The sequence below is a fragment of the Silurus meridionalis genome, chromosome 1 (assembly GCF_014805685.1).
Source record: "Silurus meridionalis isolate SWU-2019-XX chromosome 1, ASM1480568v1, whole genome shotgun sequence".
In the NCBI taxonomy this organism is placed as follows: domain Eukaryota; kingdom Metazoa; phylum Chordata; class Actinopteri; order Siluriformes; family Siluridae; genus Silurus; species Silurus meridionalis.
Genome location: NC_060884.1, coordinates 19399963 through 19420598, shown reverse-complemented (window position 1 = coordinate 19420598; position 20636 = coordinate 19399963). Strand labels below are relative to the sequence as shown.

The window sequence follows — 20636 nt, the reverse complement described above, 5'->3', positions numbered from 1 at the left end:
AGCATTTGTGATCACCACAGATCCAGCATCAGCTACTCCATGCCAGAGCCTTTAAACACTCCAGGAGGTCCAATGTCAAAACTCCACACATGTAGCGGGATCCAAATGGCACTGGTACGTCTCTAGATGGTTCGGGATGTTTGCGAGTTCGGCATCTACTTCTTCAAAGGTCCATATTCTTCACGAGGTGGGAGGTGACTGGAGCTGGCCAAACCTCAGGGTGTCTCGGGATGGGGAGAGAAAGAGAAGCAGTGGAGAGGAATTAGCGTAGCTGCTGTTCATGATATTAACAGCACAAGTTGATATTGTGCATGTGATCAGATGTTCTGGAGCACAAGGTTATGATATGTGATGTGTGTGCTTTGCTAAAAAGATATGTTTTTAATCTACACTTAAACTGGGTGAGTGTGTCTGAGCCCTGAACACTGTCAGGAAGACTATTCCAGGATAAAAACAACTACAAAACAACTTGATCTGGAGGAGGAAACCGGTGTACCCAGAGCAAACTCACAAAGCAATGCATTACCATTTCATTTAATTGTATTTAAGTTCACATATAATTTATTTATTTATTTATTTCACATCAATACACGATTGTAGTGTGTCGCTCGTGCATTTCTCGGTTAGACCTTCTTCGTTGTGTTTAAAAGTCATAGACTTTAATTTTGAAACTTGGCGGAGTACAGCTTCCGTGTTTGAACTTGAACCTGGGAACAGCATGGGCAGCGTTGATCTGTAGTGAGCTCTTCATGCTGATGCTTTTGGCTTTTACAACTACTATGTTAAGATGCTGTTTTATAAATAATTAATGATGGCAGGGTTGATGTCAGTAAGCAGCAGATCCGCCTGGATTCAGAGAAGCTTTAAAGGGTGGATAAGAGGAGGAATAATTCAGCAGCAGGTGAGACACAGGACAACTACAGGCACACTGAGAGTTATACATAATATAAATAATGAATCCCTGCTGATTGATAATTACGACAAATGGGCAGTTCTCCAGAGGATCAATCATATTACTGGGTTTTATTATTATTATTATTATTATTATTATTATTAGTAGTAGTAGTAGTAGTAGTAGTAGTAGTAGTATGTAAATGCACTAATGTAGGTTGTGCAGACAAAGTCAAGTCAAGTCACAATCCACTTAAAACAATTAAATAATTCAGACATTTGTAACAATAAAATACACTGTATTTTATTGTTACAAATGTCTGAATTATTTAATGAATATGCATGTGTGCTCCAGTTAATAAAAAAATTTATCTTGCTTTATATTAGAATCTAATAATTTCATTATATACGAGTTTTACTTTTTGTATTGAATTACTAAAATCAACTTTTTAATGATATTCTAATTTATTGAGATGCACCTCTATAGTAGAATGTACAACCACAACAGTTTACTTTAAGAAATAATTTTTAATTATAAAGTAAACCAACATTCAGGAACGAGGTTGGTAAAATAAATAAACTAATACATACATCCTGCTTATTTCCACAGACATAAAGAGTGTAATTGCTGCCAGGTGCTGCTAATGAAACACACAAGATTTATTGTAATATAAGTAGTTAATATTCTTTTAATTATTTTTTAGTTTATTTAAAATAATTTCATTTTTTTGCTGCATAAGAACAAAAATAAAATATGGATAATGGCCATCTGTATTTTTAGGCTCTGTTGTGTGTAGGTGGCGCTCTCGCTCCTCCTGGTGACTGCATTGTAACGGTGGAGCAGGCGGTGAGTGTGTGGACACAATGTTTCCAGCAACATGGTATCTCTGAAGCACTGCTCTCCTCAGACTACATCATAGCTCACGTCCTGGGAAAGAAAACTGTGAGTCACGCTTGCTGTCTCTGCCTCTGTCTTTTTTTGTGCCACTGTCTCTATTGTTTAGTCAGTAAGTAAATAGACACTGAATGATTGCACACTTCGTTTTATATTTGTTCTGTATTGATGCATTAAGTTTAAAGTTCAGAATATCAGAATTTTGTGAAAAATAAAGGAATTGCAAAGTGATATATATCCAGACAATATACATCATTAAAGAATGGTAAAATGGTACAAAAAAGCTGACCTTAATGTGTACTTATTACAGCTGATAATCTGATATATTTATATAGTTTAACCTTTTTTCTTCTTTTCTTTTTTTTGTGCGTGTTTGTATATTATCACAGTGGTGTCAGTTCAGTTGCTTATAAAGTCATCCATTACTGTCATTTTTTTAGTATATTTATAGTCTTTTATTTATATATATATATATATATATATATATATATATATATATATATATATATATATATATATATATATATATATATAATTTTTTTTTTATATACACACACACACACACATATACCTTCCAAGTCCCTTCTATAGTGTCATAGATTTTGTTATATACTTTAACTTTATAAATATTTTATGTATAGATGTTTGTATAGAATCTATGGAAGAGCTTTAAATGGTATACAAATGAAGTATGTGGTGTACTATGAGTCGTCTTCTTCTTTTGACTGCTTATGTTGAGGTCGCCACCGCGGATCATCCATCTCAATACTACTCTGTCCTCTACATCTGCCTCTTTCAAACCAACTACCTGCATGTCCTCCCTCACCACATCCATTAACCTCCTCCTTGGCCTTCCTCTTTTCCTCCTTCCTGGTGACTCCATCCTCAGCATTCTCCTACCAATTTAACCCATGTCCCTCCTCTGCACATGTCCAAACCATCTCAATCTCACCTCCCTCACCTTGACTCCAAAACGTTCTACATGCGCTGTCCTTCTAATAAACTCATTTCTAATCCTGTCCATCCTCGTCACTCTGAATGAAAATCTCAACATCTTCAAATCTGCTACCTCCAGCTCCACCTCGTGTCTTTTACTCAATTTCACTGTCTCTAAACCTACAACATCGCAGGTCTCACCACAGTAATATAAACTTTCCCTTTCATTCTTGCAGATACTCTTCTTTCACAAATCACTCCTGCCACTCTTCTCCACCCACTCCACCCTGCCTGCACTCTTTTATTCACTTTTTTAACACACTCTTCATTACTTTGCACTGTTGATCCCAGGTACCTAAACTCATCCACTTTCTACACCACTTCTCCCGGCAACCGTACCCCTCCACTGCCCGCACTCTCACTCACTGTCTTATTCCTACTGACTTTTATTCTCATTCTCTCCAGCACCTACCTCCACCTCTGCAGGCTCTTCTCAACCTGCTCCCTACTCTTACCACAAATCACAATATCATCTGCAAACATCATAGTACAGGGAGACTCATGTCTGACCTCGTTCTTCTACCTGTCCATCACCACTGCAAACAGAAAACAGGTCCTTGATGCAGTCCAACCTTCACCTTGAACCAGTGTGTCGTTCCTTCTGCAACCTTCACTGCTGTCACACTGTCCTCATTCATGTCCCGCACCACCCTCAAATACTTCTCTGACACACCTGACTTACTCCACAACTCCTCTCTCGGCACCTTCTTGTGCGCTTTCTCTAAATCCACAAACACACAATGCAACTCCTTTTGACCTTCTCTATACTTCTCCATCAACATTCTCAAAGCAAATAATGCATTTGTAGTGCTCTTCCACGGCATAAAACGGTTGCTCACAGATGGTCACCTCTTCCCTCAGCCTGGCTTCCACTACTCTTTCCCAAAACTTCATGGTAAACCTGATCAACTTTATTCCCCTGTAGTTACTGCAGGTTTGCACATCCCCCTTATTCTTTCAAATCAGTACCAACACATTCTTTCTCTATTCCTCAGGCCTCCTCTCACCTTCCAGAATCTTGTTGAACAATCTGGGTAAAAACTCCACTGCTATCTCTTCTAAACATCTCCATGCTTCTACTGATATGTCATCTGGTCAACTCTTCATCCTTTTAATTGCTGCTCGCACATCCCCCTTATTTATCCTATCCACTTCCTGCTTTACACCATCCAACCTTCTCTCTCTCTCATTTTCCTTGTTCATCAGCTGCTGAAAATACTTCCTCCACCTTCTCAACACATTCTCCTCACTAGTCAACACATTTCCATCCCCATCCTTTATTGCTCTAACTTGCAGCACATCCTTCCCAGTTTGGTCCCTCTGCCTGGCCAATTGGTACAAATCCTTTTCTCCTTCCTTAGTGTCCAACCTCTCATACAGCTCCTCATATGCCTTTTCCTTGGCTTTTCAATCCCAATTCTGTTTTGACAACTTCTTTCTCCTTATGCTCTTCTGCACTACCATATTTATTTTGTCTTTCTTTCTCTTTCCAGATGTCACAAGTACCTATCTGTCTCCCTTATTACTTCTGCAGTAGTTCCCCAACCATCCAGCACCTCTTCACCACCACAGAGCCCCTGTCTGACATCTTCTCTGAAACTCTTACTATTCTTCCTTCTTCAGTTTCCACCATCTTATTCTTCTTTCATCCTCAGTCTCATCCTCTCCTCCTACACTGTCCCCTGCCAACACCTTACAGTCTCCAATCTTCTTTAGGTTGCATCTCCTGCATAGCATATAGTCCACGTGTGCACCTTCCTCCACTCTTATACGTCACCCTATGATCCTCCTTCTTCTTAAAATACGAATTTACAACTGCAATTTCTATCCTTTTAGCAAAATCTACCACCATCTGCTCTTTCACATTCCTCTTCTTAAGGGCACACATACCCATCACCTCTGTTCCCTTTATCTACATGCCCATTTAAATCTGCCCCAATCACTAATCTTTCATTCCTAGGTACACCTTCTACCACTTCATCTAACTCACTCCAGAAATCTTTCTACCTTTCCATCTTACAACCCACTTGTGGAGCATAAGCACTGATGACATTTATCATCACGCCTTCAGCTTCCAGATTCACATTCATCACTCTATCAGAAACTCTCTACACCTCCACTACACTCTTACTGTACTCTTCTTTCAGGATCACCCCTACACCATTTTGTCTATCCATCCACACCATGATAGAACAGTTTAAACCACCTCCAATGTTCCTGGCCTTACTCTCTTTCCACTTGGTCTCCTGCACACACAACTAAGCTACCTTTTTCATCTCCATTATACTGGATCAGCCAAGATTTAAGTGCAAACCACCCTAACGTTGCTCTGGATAAGGGCGTCTGCCAAATGCCGCAAATGTAAATGTAACGTCCACTCTCCTACACTTCTTCTTTTCCTGCTGTCCTCCTTACTTTCTTTCCCTCTCCTCCTTCGGCCAACTGTAGCCCAATTTTCACCGGTACCCTGTTGTCTAACAATACCTGTGGCGGTCGTTGGTACTTATTTGACATGTTTTACGCTGGATGCCCTTCCTAACGCAACCATCCCTATTTATCCGGGCTTGGGACCGGCACCAAGAGTGGCTTGTGCAACCCTAATGTATATGTGTGAAATATATATATATATATATATATATATATATATATATATATATATATATATATATATATATATATATATATATATATATATATATAATGTATGTATGTATGTATATATATATATAATGTGTATGTATGTATATATATATATATATATATATATATATGTATGTATGTATATATATATATATAATGTGTATGTATGTATATATATATATATATATATATAATGTATGTATATATAATATATATATGTATGTATGTATGTATGTATGTATGTATAATATATATGTATGTATGTATGTATGTCTTCCAGGATTGAGGCAAATGTTGTGCAGTGATGTACTTTTCTTTCCTGTCAGCAAAACAGTATATTAGTAGCTCCCTCTGGTGGCTTGTTCCAATGCACTTCATAGAGGAGATTGTGAACGCAAAAAGTGTCCGGTGTGATTATTACATCCTCCTGGCCAAGATTGTCCACTTTACCTTAGTCTATTTCATTTTGACATGCAGCTTTTGGTCTTCAAGTCCTTGCTGGTTCTATAAAGGTTTCACAGGTTTAGAAAGTGTGTATTCGGGAATTCGACAGAATACCAGCACAGACTTCATGTGTCATTGCTTAGCCAAACAGTGAACTCATGAGCAAAAACAATTTAAATCAATTTGAAATAAGAAACGTATTGCTTTTTTTATAGCTCTATATTGAATGACCTGTATTATTGGATTGCACCAAAATGAGAAACAGGGCATGGTATGACCGTGTGGGCTTTGTGGACATGGGTAAATTCAGGACTGCATATCTAAAAAACCCTCTATTTGTAAACTCCAGTAGCCTCCTTTTGTGAGGCACTAGCCTGTTTTTATTTGCCACAGTTCGAGTCATTTCTTGGTTTGTGTGTGTTTGTGAATGTGTGTCAGAGAGTGTGGTAAACAGCGACAGAGTTTCAGTCTCTTCAACAAACATACTGTGACCTTTTCCAGCACAATTACTGCATGTTTGTGCAGGAACTTCTAAGAATTAAATTACGTTTTCAGCCACAACCACCTCCATGTTTTTCCAGATTTAAAAAAAAACAAAACTCTTTCCCTATCTGTTAAAGCTGCAAAGTTTGGAAAGGAGGAGGCTCCAAGAAAAACTGAGTGACAAACAGAGAGAAGAAGTTTGGGCATTGTGTTCCAAACGCCTGACAAGGTACAACCTCTCGAGTCTCCTTTTTTAACGTATAAAAACCGATAATGTGGTTTTAAAGTATCATATTTAGATTTTTGCCAGCTGCCTGTTTAGCCTAATGTTCATTTTAGAGGACCCATTATGATCTTTTACTCAGATTAGAGCTGTTATCTGATAGGCGTACTTAGATTTTGGCACAACAATTAGGTCATTCAGTGAGTCCATTGGATACTTCCCATGTGTGTAAACTCACCAGGGAGAAAAGAGCAACACACAGTCTGTCTGCAGTAAACACCACAGACTTAACAGCTTCAAGGTGTTATTTATCATATCCTTTTTCTATGGGTTTATTAATGGGTTACATGGTGTTGTTTAAAGCGTATTATGACTATTGCCTGACCACTAACAAAGTTTTCCCATTATCAGTTTACTCCAGTGTACATAACCATGTCGACAAATTACTGAGAAACACCTGACCATAAGATTCTTATTTGATTTTAAACATCCCATTCCACAGTTAGTCCCCAATTGCAGTTATAATCATCTCCACTCTTCTGGGAAGATCTTTCACTATATTTTAGAGTGTGCTTGTGTTTATTCAGCCACAAGGGCTTCAATAAAATTAGGTACTGAAGTAGGGTAAGGAGGCCTGGTGTGTAGCCTACCAATTGATCAAAGATTTTTAATAAAGTTGAGGTCAGAGCTCTATTGCGGACCACTCATACTTAAGCAGGTTTGGGTACCCTAATTTCAGGTCCAAAGACATCCTGTACAATTGTGTGCCTCCCACTTTGTGGTAACAGTTTGATGAAGAACCACATATATCTGGTGTCATAAACATATATCACATATATCTGGTATATAAAAGTGTCACAATACTTTTGTCCAAATAGTATATATACCTGGTAGGTGGTGTTATTTTTACTAATCTAGACTGGTCTATAGACAAAACATTATTTGTCTAGCTAGTGTTTTCTGCAGTGTTGATTTCTTTCCAGTTTGCTGCTAGCAAAAAAATCCACCTATTGTGTTTTGTTATTTTTTGTAACAATATTTTGTGTGAAACATTGTGAAGACCATAAAGCATATACAGTAATTAATATATTTTTTTTTATTACAAATTAGTATCAATAATTATTGTTGCTGTGTGCTGTTATCAGAGCATTACTCCTGCTGAGTTTATAGTAGTTAGGATTTTTCTTTTCAATCATAAAAAAAATGGCGTCAAAAATCATTGTAAAAGCATAAAATGATAATTTGTTTTTTAAATGTTATCATGATTTAAAATAAAAGTATTTTTAAAAGAGCGATATTGAAATTTTCTATGAAATCAACCAATTTATTAATTGAGAAATGCCAGGATTTCTATTATTTTGCTTTCAATCCACATTTTGCCTTCAGCATGCAAAAAAATAATAATCTTTTTGGTAATTTTTTTTAAGATGATTTTTATAAGATTGCATGTATTTTAGCAAGATGTTATAGTAGCTGATTGTGATATTATTATAGAGCACATTTTGCCTTGTTTCGAATTTTTCATTGTGAAATAAGTCTAGATTGCTTTTTTCATGGCTTACATCACAATATAATGTGGATCAGATGTTATTGGTGCAGTTTTATAGCATATGAGAAAATGAGCATGGCAGTGGGTCAGTATCAATAAATTTTTTTTATTTGATCAGTTTTTTGCAGGCACGTATTGTTGTATTTTAGCAAGGTGCCAGGACATAAAACGTTATGGAGGTTTAAACAGGATTGCAGATGTTGGGCTTTGAACCAGTGTTTATTGTGATGCTTTAAACACTTTGTAAAGGACATAACCATAACGTCTTTGTTTGTGTGTTGTGTGGTTCAGTATGCCGGTGCAGTATGTGATTGAGGAGTGGGACTTCAGGGATCTGACCCTGAAAATGAGACCTCCAGTGTTTATTCCTCGCCCGGAGACAGAGGTCCAGCATACATATACACACTTTTCACACACGACACTGTGCAAACATATCCTGGCAGGACGCAGTGTCCTTTACAGTGTTTGCAAACTTGAGGAGTGTCACTTCTAATCATCTAGAAATTTAGGAAACTGAGAGTTATGGAATAAACATAATCTCCATGTGGGCATACAGGCACGAGTGATCATTTTGCGTGTGCTTACAGGAACTGGTTAGTTTGGTGTTGAAGGATCTACAGTCACTGTGGAGAAGAAGTAGTTTGCGATGCCTGGAGGTGGGCTGTGGATCAGGTGCCATCTCTCTGAGCCTACTGCATAGTGTACCACAGGTTAGCCTATGATCACTTTATTCATATCTCTAGTTGTACATACACTGTTACAGAGGTGTCAGTGCTTATTATTTAGCCAAAGTCCAATGTTTGTCTCCCTAGCAAGACGGAAGACACCTCAAATATTTTTCATCATTTTTATTTATTTTGTTATTTGTTTGTTTGTTTGTTTGTTTGTATATAATTTTTTTTTTTTTACAAGAATAAGCAATTGCCTATTCCCAAGGACATGAATAGTCAATACTTTTGTTGCATGCGCTACATTTACACTTCTGGGTAAAAGAAGGTGCCAACATGGCAAAATATTAAGCTTTTTAAACAATAAATCAGTGGTCCTGAAATGGTCAAGATTAAAACAAATAATCCAGACTTCTCCACGCTCTATCAGGAAGGCTCTATCAATACTGCTCTGTTAATCCAGGTTTTATTTATAAGCTTGTTGGCAGACACTTGATGAGATGCAGCAGGTGTGGCAGATACATGTTCATCTTTTAAGATAAAAATAAAAACCAAAAAATTAACCAAAAGATGTATTTGGAAAATGTTGTATATCCAGATGCGTCACATGTGTGGTAATTGTACATTAATCCTTTAAATCATCAGGATTTTAGCTTTAGAAGACTATAAAAATGAATTCCCCATTTTCTAGGTTTTCCCCAAATTCAGGGAATCCCTGAATTACAATGGTTCAACTATTTTTCGATCTTGATATGATGAGAGCGATACAACACAATTGTACAAATATTTAAAGTTTCATTTAGCAGGCAAACGTAGCAGTGTATGTGGTTAGATACTTTGGGATGCTGCCAAGATGTACGCATCTCCTGCTTTACTCTCGCCAGTGGTCGACATAGTTTTGTTGTCTTGGTGTTAGAGCGCATATTTCTTAGTGTTTTTGTAATTTCAAAGCCATTTTGAGCTCTTTTTTTTCTCTCTTCTTTTTATTGGCATCACTACAACAGAGAACACTGATTAGTCTTATCGTCTGGCTTCACCCTCTAACCGGTGCTCCTCCACACGCCCACACTGGCACTTGTTCACGTGCCCGCTGCCACATACAATATATATATGTTTATACAGTAGGTTTTGTAAATTGCTCTGTTTTGCTAAATCATGTACTGTAATTTGTTATTAACAAAGTACAGTATATTACCCCATACTGATCACCATCCTTTAAAACTCCTAGGTAGGCTCGATTTTCAAGTTTCGATGGGGTCATTGGAAGGCATCTCCAATGTAAGTCAGAGACTACCTGTAATTCCCTACATGAAAAGTAGACAAGCAATTACTGGCACAAGAGCTCTCACGAGTGCATTTGTTTAATTCTTGCCCATTTTTCTGAGCAACGATTTGCTGTTAAGGCCAATGGGAACTTTTCCTATATTTTTGCCCAGAAATGTAGGTAAAATCTGACCTATAACTTCACAAGCCTTTATCTTGTCACTGTGGTCCCAGATACAATTATAGTTCATTTTATTTCCTTTTATTTACAGCACCTTAATAGTTTCTTTCTAGACTCTATGCATTCAGCCGCCTCAGTTTAGAGGCAACTGTTTCTGAACTTTCTTAGAAGGTTTTTTTTGCGTTGCAGTTTGCACACAGACACGTGTTTTTATATCCTGTCTCTATTTATGTCTCATTATTGCTGCTTCATTGTATGTTACACAGCCTGTTTAATGTTGCACGCTGGCACCAAACCAAAACCATTTCCTGTCAGTGCTCATGTGCAATAAATGGTTTCTGATTTAGTATTTCTTTCTGTATATTTTCTTATTGAGTATATTAAGTAAATTTTTGGACAGACATTTCTGCACACAATTTTTTTGTTTATGTACATAATAAACTTATAAAATTAACAAAAATGCTTTTTATTTAAAAAAAAAAAAAAAAAAAAAAAAAAAAAAGGAAATAATTAAATAATATGGACATGAACCCAGAGAAGACTGGACCTGAAGTAATGTTAATTGTGTAACAGCTGAAACCCTCAGCTGGCTGCTTATTTACAGAATTCAATTTCAGTTCAGCCGATATTTTAAATAATTTATGCTTTTAGCATGAAGCTGTTTTCTCCAGCTAGGTTTAAACTTTGTGGCAGCCAAATTGAGCTAAATGACTACAACTTATAGCAATTATTATTATTTATACTATGTTAATATTAGTGTGTCTTTTAATAAGCTGTGTTGCATGTTTTCCTAAGCTCCAGGCAGTTGCATTGGACCAAAGCCAGGAAGCAGTTTCTCTCACTAAGGAAAATGCAGAGAGGTGAGTGAGATTCTTTTGGAACTTCTAATATCTTTACTTAGTGCACTGATTCAGAATTAGGGTGTGTACAGTGTGACAGAGACTTTAATCCAACATCGATCTGGACCTAAAACAAATTTAAAACATGACTTACATTGTTAACAGCTGAACATTAATGGCACCATAATTGGGGTTCTAGACATTTGAAGTTGCAGTTTTTTTACATTCTGTAAGAATCACATACTTGAGACAGTCATTTTGATTGAACAGTCCTTGACCATGATAAGCACCAAGGCTGCTGCTGATAGTTAGTGGAGGGGGAAAAAAAAAAACGTTTTTTTACAAACGGAGAAGGTCAATTCTTGGGTATACTGTACTTGCCGTTAGCCGGCTCTTTTGTTCTAATCAAGATACACAAAAACCTCTTTCATGTTTATTACACCTGCTTGTATTTAAAACATGCCAGCTCGAACACTGCCTATGTTATGGATGTATCAGTGAAGCGGTTACTTCTACCGTTATTGTTGTTGGTTCAACAAAATTTCAAGGCGTTTGCTAACAGCAGATAAGCTGATATGGACAGCAGAATGAAACATTGTATTGAAGTGTTGTCCTCTTGAAAGGCAGCAAGCACGTTGATGCTAGCCAACCCTAAGGGTAACTGAACAGTTTTTTTATAAATACAGTGGTGAACAGAAACAGTTATTTATTTATTTATTTATTTATTTATTTTCTCTCTTTATTATTGAACATTTTTTAAGTATCAAGAATATTTTCAATTTGGCAAACCTTTACTTTGCTGCATTTTAGTGCATAATATATATTTTTACTTCATTTTAAAAAAGCATGCCTTTCCTCTCTATTTTTATGTGAACACATAAACTGTGTTCAATGGTCTGTCGTAAGACCATACCCATAGGTTCTCGCCTGAGCAGCCCATGATTCTCACGAAATTTCCAGGGGCGTTCTCTATTCTTAAAAAAGTATAATTATGCAGAAGAAAAAAGAAGAAACATCGAATTGCATAGATTGTTAAAATATAGCTTTCCTAGATCAGTACATTTTAGGGTTTTTTTTGTTTGTTTGTTTTTTTGCTTAAGTTCGTTCAAGTATTTTTTGCACTTTTACTCAAGTACAGGAATGGAGAAGGAGTATGCTGGTACCGTTCTTTAAGAATAAGGGAGATGTGCAGACCTGCAGTAACTACAGGGGAATAAAGTTGATCAGTCACACCATAAATGTTATGGGAAAGAGTAGTGGAAGCCAGGCTGAGAGAAGAGGTGACCATCTGTGAGCAACAGTATGATTTTATGCCGAGGAAGAGCACCACATTATTTGCTTTGAGAATGTTGATGGAGAAGTATAGAGAAGGTCAGAAAGAGTTGCATTGTGTGTTTGTGGATTAAGAGAAAGTGTACGACAGGGTGCGGAGAGAGGAATTGTGGTATTGTATGAGGAAGTCAGGCGTGTCAGAGAAGTATGTGAGGGTGGTGCAAGACATGTTTAAGGACAGTGTGGCAGCAGTGAAGTGTGCAGTAGGAATCATAGACTGGTTCAAGGCGAAGGTTGTACTGCATCAAGGATTGGCTCTGAGCCCTTTCCTGTTTGCAGTGGTGATGGACAGGTTGAAGGACGAGGTCAGACAGGAGTCTCCCTGGACTATGATGTTTGCAGATGATATTGTGATTTATGGTGAGAGTAGGGAGCAGGTTGAGAAGAGTCTGAAGAGGTGGAGGTATGTGCTGGAGAGAAGGGGAATGGAAGTCAGTAGGAGTAAGACGGTGACAGTGGAGTGGTGCGGTTGCAGGGAGAAGAGGTGGAGAAGGTGGAGTTCAGGTACCTGGGGTCAACAGTGCAAAGTAATTGAGTGTGTGTTAGAGAAGTGAAGAAAAGAGTGCAGGCAGGGTGGAGTGGGTGGAGAAGAGTGGCAGACGTGATTTGTGATAGAAGAGTGTCTGCAAGAGTGAAAGGGAAAGATTATAGGACTGTGGTGAGACCTGCGATGTTATATGGATTAGAGACAGTGGCATTGAGTAAAAGACAGGAGGTGGAGCTGGAGGTAGCAGAGCTGAAGATGTTGAGGTTTTCGTTGGGAGTGATAAGGATGGACAGGATTATAAATGAGTTTATTAGAGGGACAGCGCATGTAGGACGTTTTGGAGACAAGGTGAATGAGGCGAGATTGAGATGGTTTGGACATGTGCAGAGGATTTTCATGGGGTATATCGGTAGGAGAATGCTGAGGATGGAGCCATCAGGAAGGAGGAAAAGAGGAAGGTCAAGGAGGGGTTTATGGATGTGGTAAAGGAAGACATGCAGGTAGTTGGTTTGAAAGAGGCAGATGTAGAGAACAGGGGGGTATGGAGACGGATGATCCACTGTAGCGACCCCTAATGGGAGAAGTCGAAAGAAGACGATGACTCACGTACAGGAACAGTGTACTTTGTCCATCACATTTTAAATATCAAATTTGAATCCAATATCAAATCATGTCTTTTATCCTGCCTATGGTAAGAGTAACATAACTTTCAGCATAAATACCACAGTGACCCCATGCTAATGTCAGGTTACCACAATGTACAACAGTAAACCCATAGTGAACATTAGTGAACAAAATAATCTGCATTGGATTCTATGTAAGAGGAAATGTTTCATTTATGCAAATAATATTCATGATTTTTTTCTCCTGATAGACTGGGGTTCTTGGACAGACTGGACATTTATCATTTGGATATTATGAAAGGTGAGTGATTGGTTGTAATAAAAAAAAAAAAAAAAAAAAAAAAAAAAACCTGCATTTTAATTGTTAAAAAGCTTTAAATAATTGTTTGTTTTTGCCATGATATTGAAGTTTCTTTCCTCCTACAGAGAAATGCAACCCATAGGATAGACACAATCAGTTTCCATTTGCAAATCAGCTTGACCTGTAACTGTTTGCATGGAAAATAAATGAATATTTTCTGTTCATTATTATTTGCATCAACATTCTATATATGACTATATTTAGAGTTTAGAGGTTAGCTAGCATGGCTCGCTGTGTGCTGAAGAGTTTACCTATAATTCTTAATGCAAACATTACAATCATGCCATTCATTCTTTCCAAAAACCTGCTGTGAATTATATTTATTAAATGACATGAAAAACACAGGCCTTTCCATTTAGCAGAAAGATTCTCAACCCCATGTTTTTGATAGCAGGCTGCAATGCTTTCTTTGATAGCAGGTGAGGAGAGTAATAGGACACTGCCAATGTAGTAAAATTATGCAGATAAATTATTCTTATGTCTAGCCAATGCACAAATATTAAAACTTTTTTGCACCACACAGGCACAAAATATACTCCTTTTACTTTCAAATTAAAAAATGGTCCTTTTGGTTAATTTTTTTGCTTTTTGATTATTATCTCTGACCTTGTTTATAAAGTAATACATACTGTATAAAGAAAACTAGTATTTTCTTTTTGTTTAGTTTTTCGTTGCAAAAATGTGTGAAATCTTAAATGAATACATTATAAAGTCCCCACCAAAAGTATCAGAACATCAAGGCCAATCCCTTTGTTTTTTTGGTATGCTCTAAAACAGTTTGATTTGAAACTAAATAAATAAATACATAAATAAATAATGTGACAGAATGAATTTTAATTTCTCCATTCACTTCTGGATGAAATGCTGTGGAAGTTTAAGCAGATTTGGAGTAGGCTGTGTATACTGTAAGCAATAATACTGTACGCCAGATATGTTGCTTATATGAATTATTGTGCTTTAAAAATAACAAGAGGGTGACGACATGGTCAACTGCGGCAATTTAATAATTTTTGTATCAACTAAAGTGTATTGTGTGCAGTTGTTAAAGGCTGTGTGTGGGCTGTTTCTCAGTAAACATGGGCGGCTGGTAAGAGGATCAGTAATTATAGCTTAACAGCACAGTTGCAGCAAGATGTTGGTCGAAATTTGTCTGGTAAAATCTGTTCATTCTAAAATTGTTTATAGATTTCAGAATTTAAAGAAATAACATTTTTAAAAATGGAAAGACTAGTCAATGTTTTTGAATTGAAAAAAGTTGATTAGGTATTTATGTCTGTTGAAATTCAACTAAACTAAGAAAAGGAATGAGGGGGTGTTCCTGTTTTTCTATTCATTTTTAAATGAAAAATTCATTATCGTTCATTAAGCACAAACCCTACACTTGTGTATTAACAGTTTTTTATTTTGTTTAAAACAAAGGTAGTCTATTTAAATAAATGCAATATCTGCTAAATGTATACATGTATAATTTATGTCTCTGTATTTAGGTCTTCCTACAGTTTTTGGCTGCAGTTCAGCTAAATTCAGTGTGTTTCATTGCAGTGGCAGTTATAGCAGTTACATTATTGCCAAAGCAGTGAAATGACAGCGATATTTGCAGCTGCTTCTGTTATTGCATATTGTTCCTGCAGACTCTGTTCTTTCACTGTTAATGCCCTTATTACTAGGAAGCTCAGGCTGATTGTGTTGTCAGGGCTTCCAAGGTCAGTTGGCATGTTAGTGAGGTGCTTTAGTTCTATGAGCTTTGCCACTTTGAACCGACTGTGTGTGTGTGTGTGTGTGTGTGTGTGTGTCTGTCTGTCTGTCTGTCTGTCTGTCTGTCTGTCTGTCTGTCTGTCTGTCTGTCTGTCTGTCTGTCTGTCTGTCTTATTCTTAGACACTGATTTGACAGTGAGAAGCTGTAGTCCTGTTGATGTGATCGTTAGCAACCCTCCTTACCTGTTTTCTGACGATATGGAGTCTCTGCAGTCAGAGATACTCAGGTACCCAAAGCAGACACATACATTCAACATACTGTTCAACAGCTTTACACCTGTGCTTTCATGCAATTATCTAGTCAGCTATTTATGTGCTGGCAGTGACTTTGACCTCGCCAAGGTTGTTGATGCCAGACAGGCTGTTATTTCTGCTGATCTCCGGGGATTTTAACACACCGCAGTCTATAGAGTTTCACACAGAAATGTGTGAAAAGAAAAAGAAAAAGCGAGCACCAGTGAGCAGCAGTTCTGCGGGTGGAACCACCTTGTTGATGGGAGAGGTCGACTGGATTATTGCACACGAAGTGTTTATTGTCGTACATCCCATTCTGACCTCTTTAGGGGTGGCAATGTTTTATTTAAAAATAAGAATTATAGTCAATTTAATGCAAATGTGATTCTCATATAGTGTATTTGAAAGTGCCTTTTTTACTCTTGGGGATAATTTGTGGTTCGGAACTCGCGGCTCGGGAAATTCGCGGGTTCTCATTTGGAACCTAACTAACAGCAAATTGTGGATTCTCCTAAAATTCACGGGGATCAGCCACGGACCCGAACATTTTAAACTGTTTTCACTAACAAATTTAATGAAAAAAATTTCAAACACTTTATTGTATAAACGTGATATAATGTCTAGATGAATTCACTAAGGTACCAGAGGGACTGCGGGGGTGCGTCTACATTTTTCGGATTTTCGGACCTTGCAGGGGTTACGTTCTTAGACCACTGTATATAGCCTATATTATGTAACATAATTTATATTATAATATTTGTAATATTTAAAATTTAAATATTATATTGTATGTATTATAATATTTTATATTATGTTATAAAGGTCATATAAATTGCATTAGCTGAATTAAAAAAAAACTTTAAGTATTTTAAATAATTTTTTGAAGGGAGCTAATCACTATGACACTATATATATCTTCATCTCTGTAGGTTTGAAGATCACTCAGCATTGGATGGAGGTTTGGATGGCATGTCAGTAATCAGACAGATTCTAACTCTAGCACCGAGACTGTTAAAAGACGAAGGGTAAGATGAGGGTGTGTGTGTGCGTGTGTGTGTGTGTGCGTGTGTGTGTGTGTGCGCTTGCTTTAAGGATCCCCTGCAGTATGTTTATTGCTCGGTGAATTTGATTTCATGTCCGGGAAATAGAAGACCGAGTACACTCCAACAGATTATAAATAGAATGCTCTAATCCCACTAAGGAGCTTTACCAGCACTTTTTAAGTGCTTCAGGGAATCCGCTCCTGGTCACGTTCCTCCACACCTTCGTGAAAGCGGATACTGGTGTTCCCAGGATTATAGGGCTCCTTTCCAGTAATTCACCCCATAATTCATACACTGGTGGACTGTGTCACTTGCACTTCAGGGTATCGTTGCCTGTCTTGCCGTCTTTTTGTCTCAGGAAATTTAACACACAACATACTTGGAGATAATAGTGTGAGGAAGCAAGAGCATGTACACGTGTCAGCTCTGTCTAAGTCGCCAAATCTGTAGTCTGCATTCCTTTCCTAGAAATGCTGCTTTTTTTCTGCGAACTCCAAATTCCATCCAGTCTCCTTTTCATTTGTGACTAGAAATGTTTTATGGTATTATCTGTTACTGTGATAAGATCTTCCTACTATTAGATATCCTTTCATCTCTGCTTCCTGCAGTTGTTTATTTGATCTACTTGCATTTCAGTCGAATGTATCTAGAGGTGGATCCACGTCATCCTCCACGCATAAAGAGTTTGGTTGAGGAACGCATGCTGGGGTTGCAGTATTTGGGATCACACTGTGATTTCACTAACAGGTCAGAATACCTGCAGTAAGCATGGTTGTTTTATTTAAAGCAACTTTACATGAATAATGTTTTCAGAGCTTATATGATCTTTATTTTAATGTGTGGACTTTAATGTTCTTTCAGTGGTCTGACTGCTGTATATGATATACAGTGGTGTGAAAAAGTGTTTGCTGATTTATTTTCTTTTTTTTTTGCATGTTCAAAAAGAGAAAGTTAAACTCTCTATGATGATCGTTATTTTATGAGTTGCTCAGTAGCTCCTAGTTTTATGACCACACATGACTGTAGAAAGAACATTACTCATAATATTACATTCCAGTACTCATGTTAGTTCTCACTCTCCAGTGTTCTGTATTGTTTAAAGATTTATAATCACACTCTTGATGTCACCTAAATGAGGATGGGTTCCCCTTTTGAGTCTGGTTCCTCTCAAGGTTTCTTCCTCATAATATCTAAGGGGGATTTTCCTTGCCACAGTCACAGGCTTGCTCACCAGGGATAAATACACACCATTCACCTTAACTCTTAAAATTCTGTAAAGCTGCTTTGAGACAATGTCTTTTGTGAAAAGCACTATAGAAATAGACTTGACTTGTCTTAAATAGGACCTGCCTGACAAAGTGAAGTAGACCAAAAGATCCTCAAAAGCTGGTCTAGCTTTAGAAATGGCTTTATAGCCTTTTCCAGACTGATAGATCTCAATTACTTTCTTTCTCATTTGTTTCTGAATTTCTTTGGTTCTTGGCATGATGTCTAGCTTTTGATGCTCGTTTGATCTACTTCACTTTGTCAGGCAGGTCCTATTTAAGAGATTTCACACCACTGTATGTTTTAGTCCTAGAGTTTCCTTCTGAGCTTTCACTAATGTTTAGTAGCAAATTTTAGTGCATGATTTCACTTGCCAATTACTGTATAATCAATGTTTGTCCACCTTGACCACATTTGTCATCTTTAATTAATGAATTAGTTTACTGGGAATAAAATAGAATTAGTTTAATTAATTCAAAAACTTCTAGTGATCTGAGTAACAGTACTAAGATAATATTCCTGTGTTGACTAAATGGATAGACAGATAATGTAAAAAAAATGTTTATTACATTATTTTAGCAAAAAAAAAAAACTAATACAGTGCATTAATAAGCAACAGTACAAGTAGCAGCCAACTAGGAAATAAATCATGGCAATCAATATCAAGAGAAGAATGAAACCGGAGAAAATAAAGTGAAATAAATGAATGTGATACATTATATGGACAAAAATATAGATCTACCCAGACTTTTTTCCATTGTATTTGGTTCTTCCCCAAACTGTTCCCAAAAAGTTGGAAGCACACATTTTTATAGGATGTCTTTGGATGCAGTAGCAATAAATAAATAAATGTGTGTGTGTGTGTGTGTGTGTGTGTGTGTGTGTGTGTGTGTATATATATATGTATGTATGTATGTGTGTATATATATATATATATATATATATATATATATATATATATATATATATATATATATATATATATATAAAAAACAAACATTAGGAATAGGCAAATTACAGATGATGCTTGTTAATGAGCACCAGCACCTTTTCCTGTTTGTCTGTTGCTTTTCCAGGTTGCGGTTCTGCATTCTACAGAAGAGGGGATGAACTAAAAGAGGAACACACATAGCACGAGAGAAAGCTGATATGGAAGTGGTGGCTTAAGCGGCACATGTGAAGAAGCATATTCTACACTGTTCTGCCAAAGTCAGAGCCTGCAAGGTTTCTGTGGGGTGTTTAAGGTGTGATTTTATTTATTTTTTATCCTAAAAAGGATTAGAATTAAAGGCAGACCTGCCAGAGCAATGCGCTTGAGTCTTCTGACCAGTTTATAATTCATACAATATTCCAGATTGAAGAACTGACCATAACTGATAGTTAAAATAGCACAGTGTGAATTGTTCTGCATTTGTAACTATTTTGATGGTCTTACTGTGCACATAGAATTATTTGTTTAATAAAAATAATATTTTGGGGGTGTGTTCATGTCATGGCTTTAAAGTTTACACCAGGAACTGGAGCTGCTGGTCTAAATTCCAGTCCAGTATTAGTATCAGGTGACAGGAGATTCTAGAGTTTTGCCATTTCTTCTGACCACTGCAGTCATGCCCAGTGACAGTAAAAAAAAAAAGAAAAGAAAAAGAAATAAATGGTACTGAGCTTCAGCTGTAGTTTGTGTCAGAATATAATTACTAATATAAATACTTTGTGGTATATTATATAATATAACTATTAGTATTAGTTCAATAAAGGACTTTTTTTTTTTTTTTCTTTTTTCAATGAATTCCTTGAGATATCTTTTCAGATAAAAAAAAAATATCTACTCCGATTTTCTGTTGGCCAAAATTCCTAGTTTTCCAGATAACAGCTGCACTGAAGAAAAAAATTATTTTATTTATCCACATTTATTCTCTAAAGGATATTATGTGGTTTGGTGCACTTCCTACTCAATGCTTGGTCTGAGTAATACCATATATATACGATAGGATTATCAGGCCTGTATTGAGGTCAGGCTGCTCCTCCCAAATGATCTCAATAGGCTGTTCTTTTTTCAAGTTTCTTTCTCGACTATTTTGTGGTGTGTGAAATCCAGTCGTCTCCAATCTACACACACTGTTGATTTCAACTTGCAACTCTTAAACAGGTTTGCAAGAACCCTAAATGTCTCATGTAGCAAAAAAAATTAAATCCTGAAATCATTCATTACATTTTATAATCAGTGACTGTCAAACTGAACTCGTCTGACGTGTGTTTTGACCTGAAGTCACATTTTTTTCACGGGAAAATTCTGAGAAATCCCCGCTTCTGAGAGTCACTGATTTAGACCTTGAGTTTGCGATGCTTCATCCTGGCTGGATCTTGTAGTGTTGAGTGTGATGACTGAGAGACAGAGAACTGTGAAGTATGTAATTGTCAGTAATCTTCTCATGTGTCATTAAGATAAATAGCCACAACCCCTGG

The 20636-nt window shown here is 36.9% G+C and overlaps 1 protein-coding gene across 2 annotated transcripts; it reads left to right on the top strand.

The window, feature by feature from the left end:
* Window positions 1-674: 674 nt before the first annotated feature.
* hemk1 (HemK methyltransferase family member 1) lies at window positions 675-19651 on the top strand. 2 transcript variants are annotated; one of them, XM_046848655.1, is made up of 12 exons: window positions 764-901; window positions 1502-1556; window positions 1673-1834; window positions 6487-6578; window positions 8413-8506; window positions 8709-8831; window positions 11029-11093; window positions 13766-13815; window positions 15752-15857; window positions 16794-16889; window positions 17544-17654; window positions 19250-19651. In XM_046848655.1, the coding sequence occupies exons 2-12, from the start codon at window positions 1536-1538 to the stop codon at window positions 19281-19283; spliced, it is 954 nt and encodes a 317-aa protein (XP_046704611.1). In that variant the 5' UTR covers window positions 764-901; window positions 1502-1535; the 3' UTR covers window positions 19284-19651. The 2 variants fall into 2 exon arrangements, with proteins under 2 accessions (XP_046704610.1, XP_046704611.1); XM_046848654.1 differs by lacking the exon at window positions 1502-1556 and having other exon boundaries at window positions 675-901.
* Window positions 19652-20636: the final 985 nt, after the last annotated feature.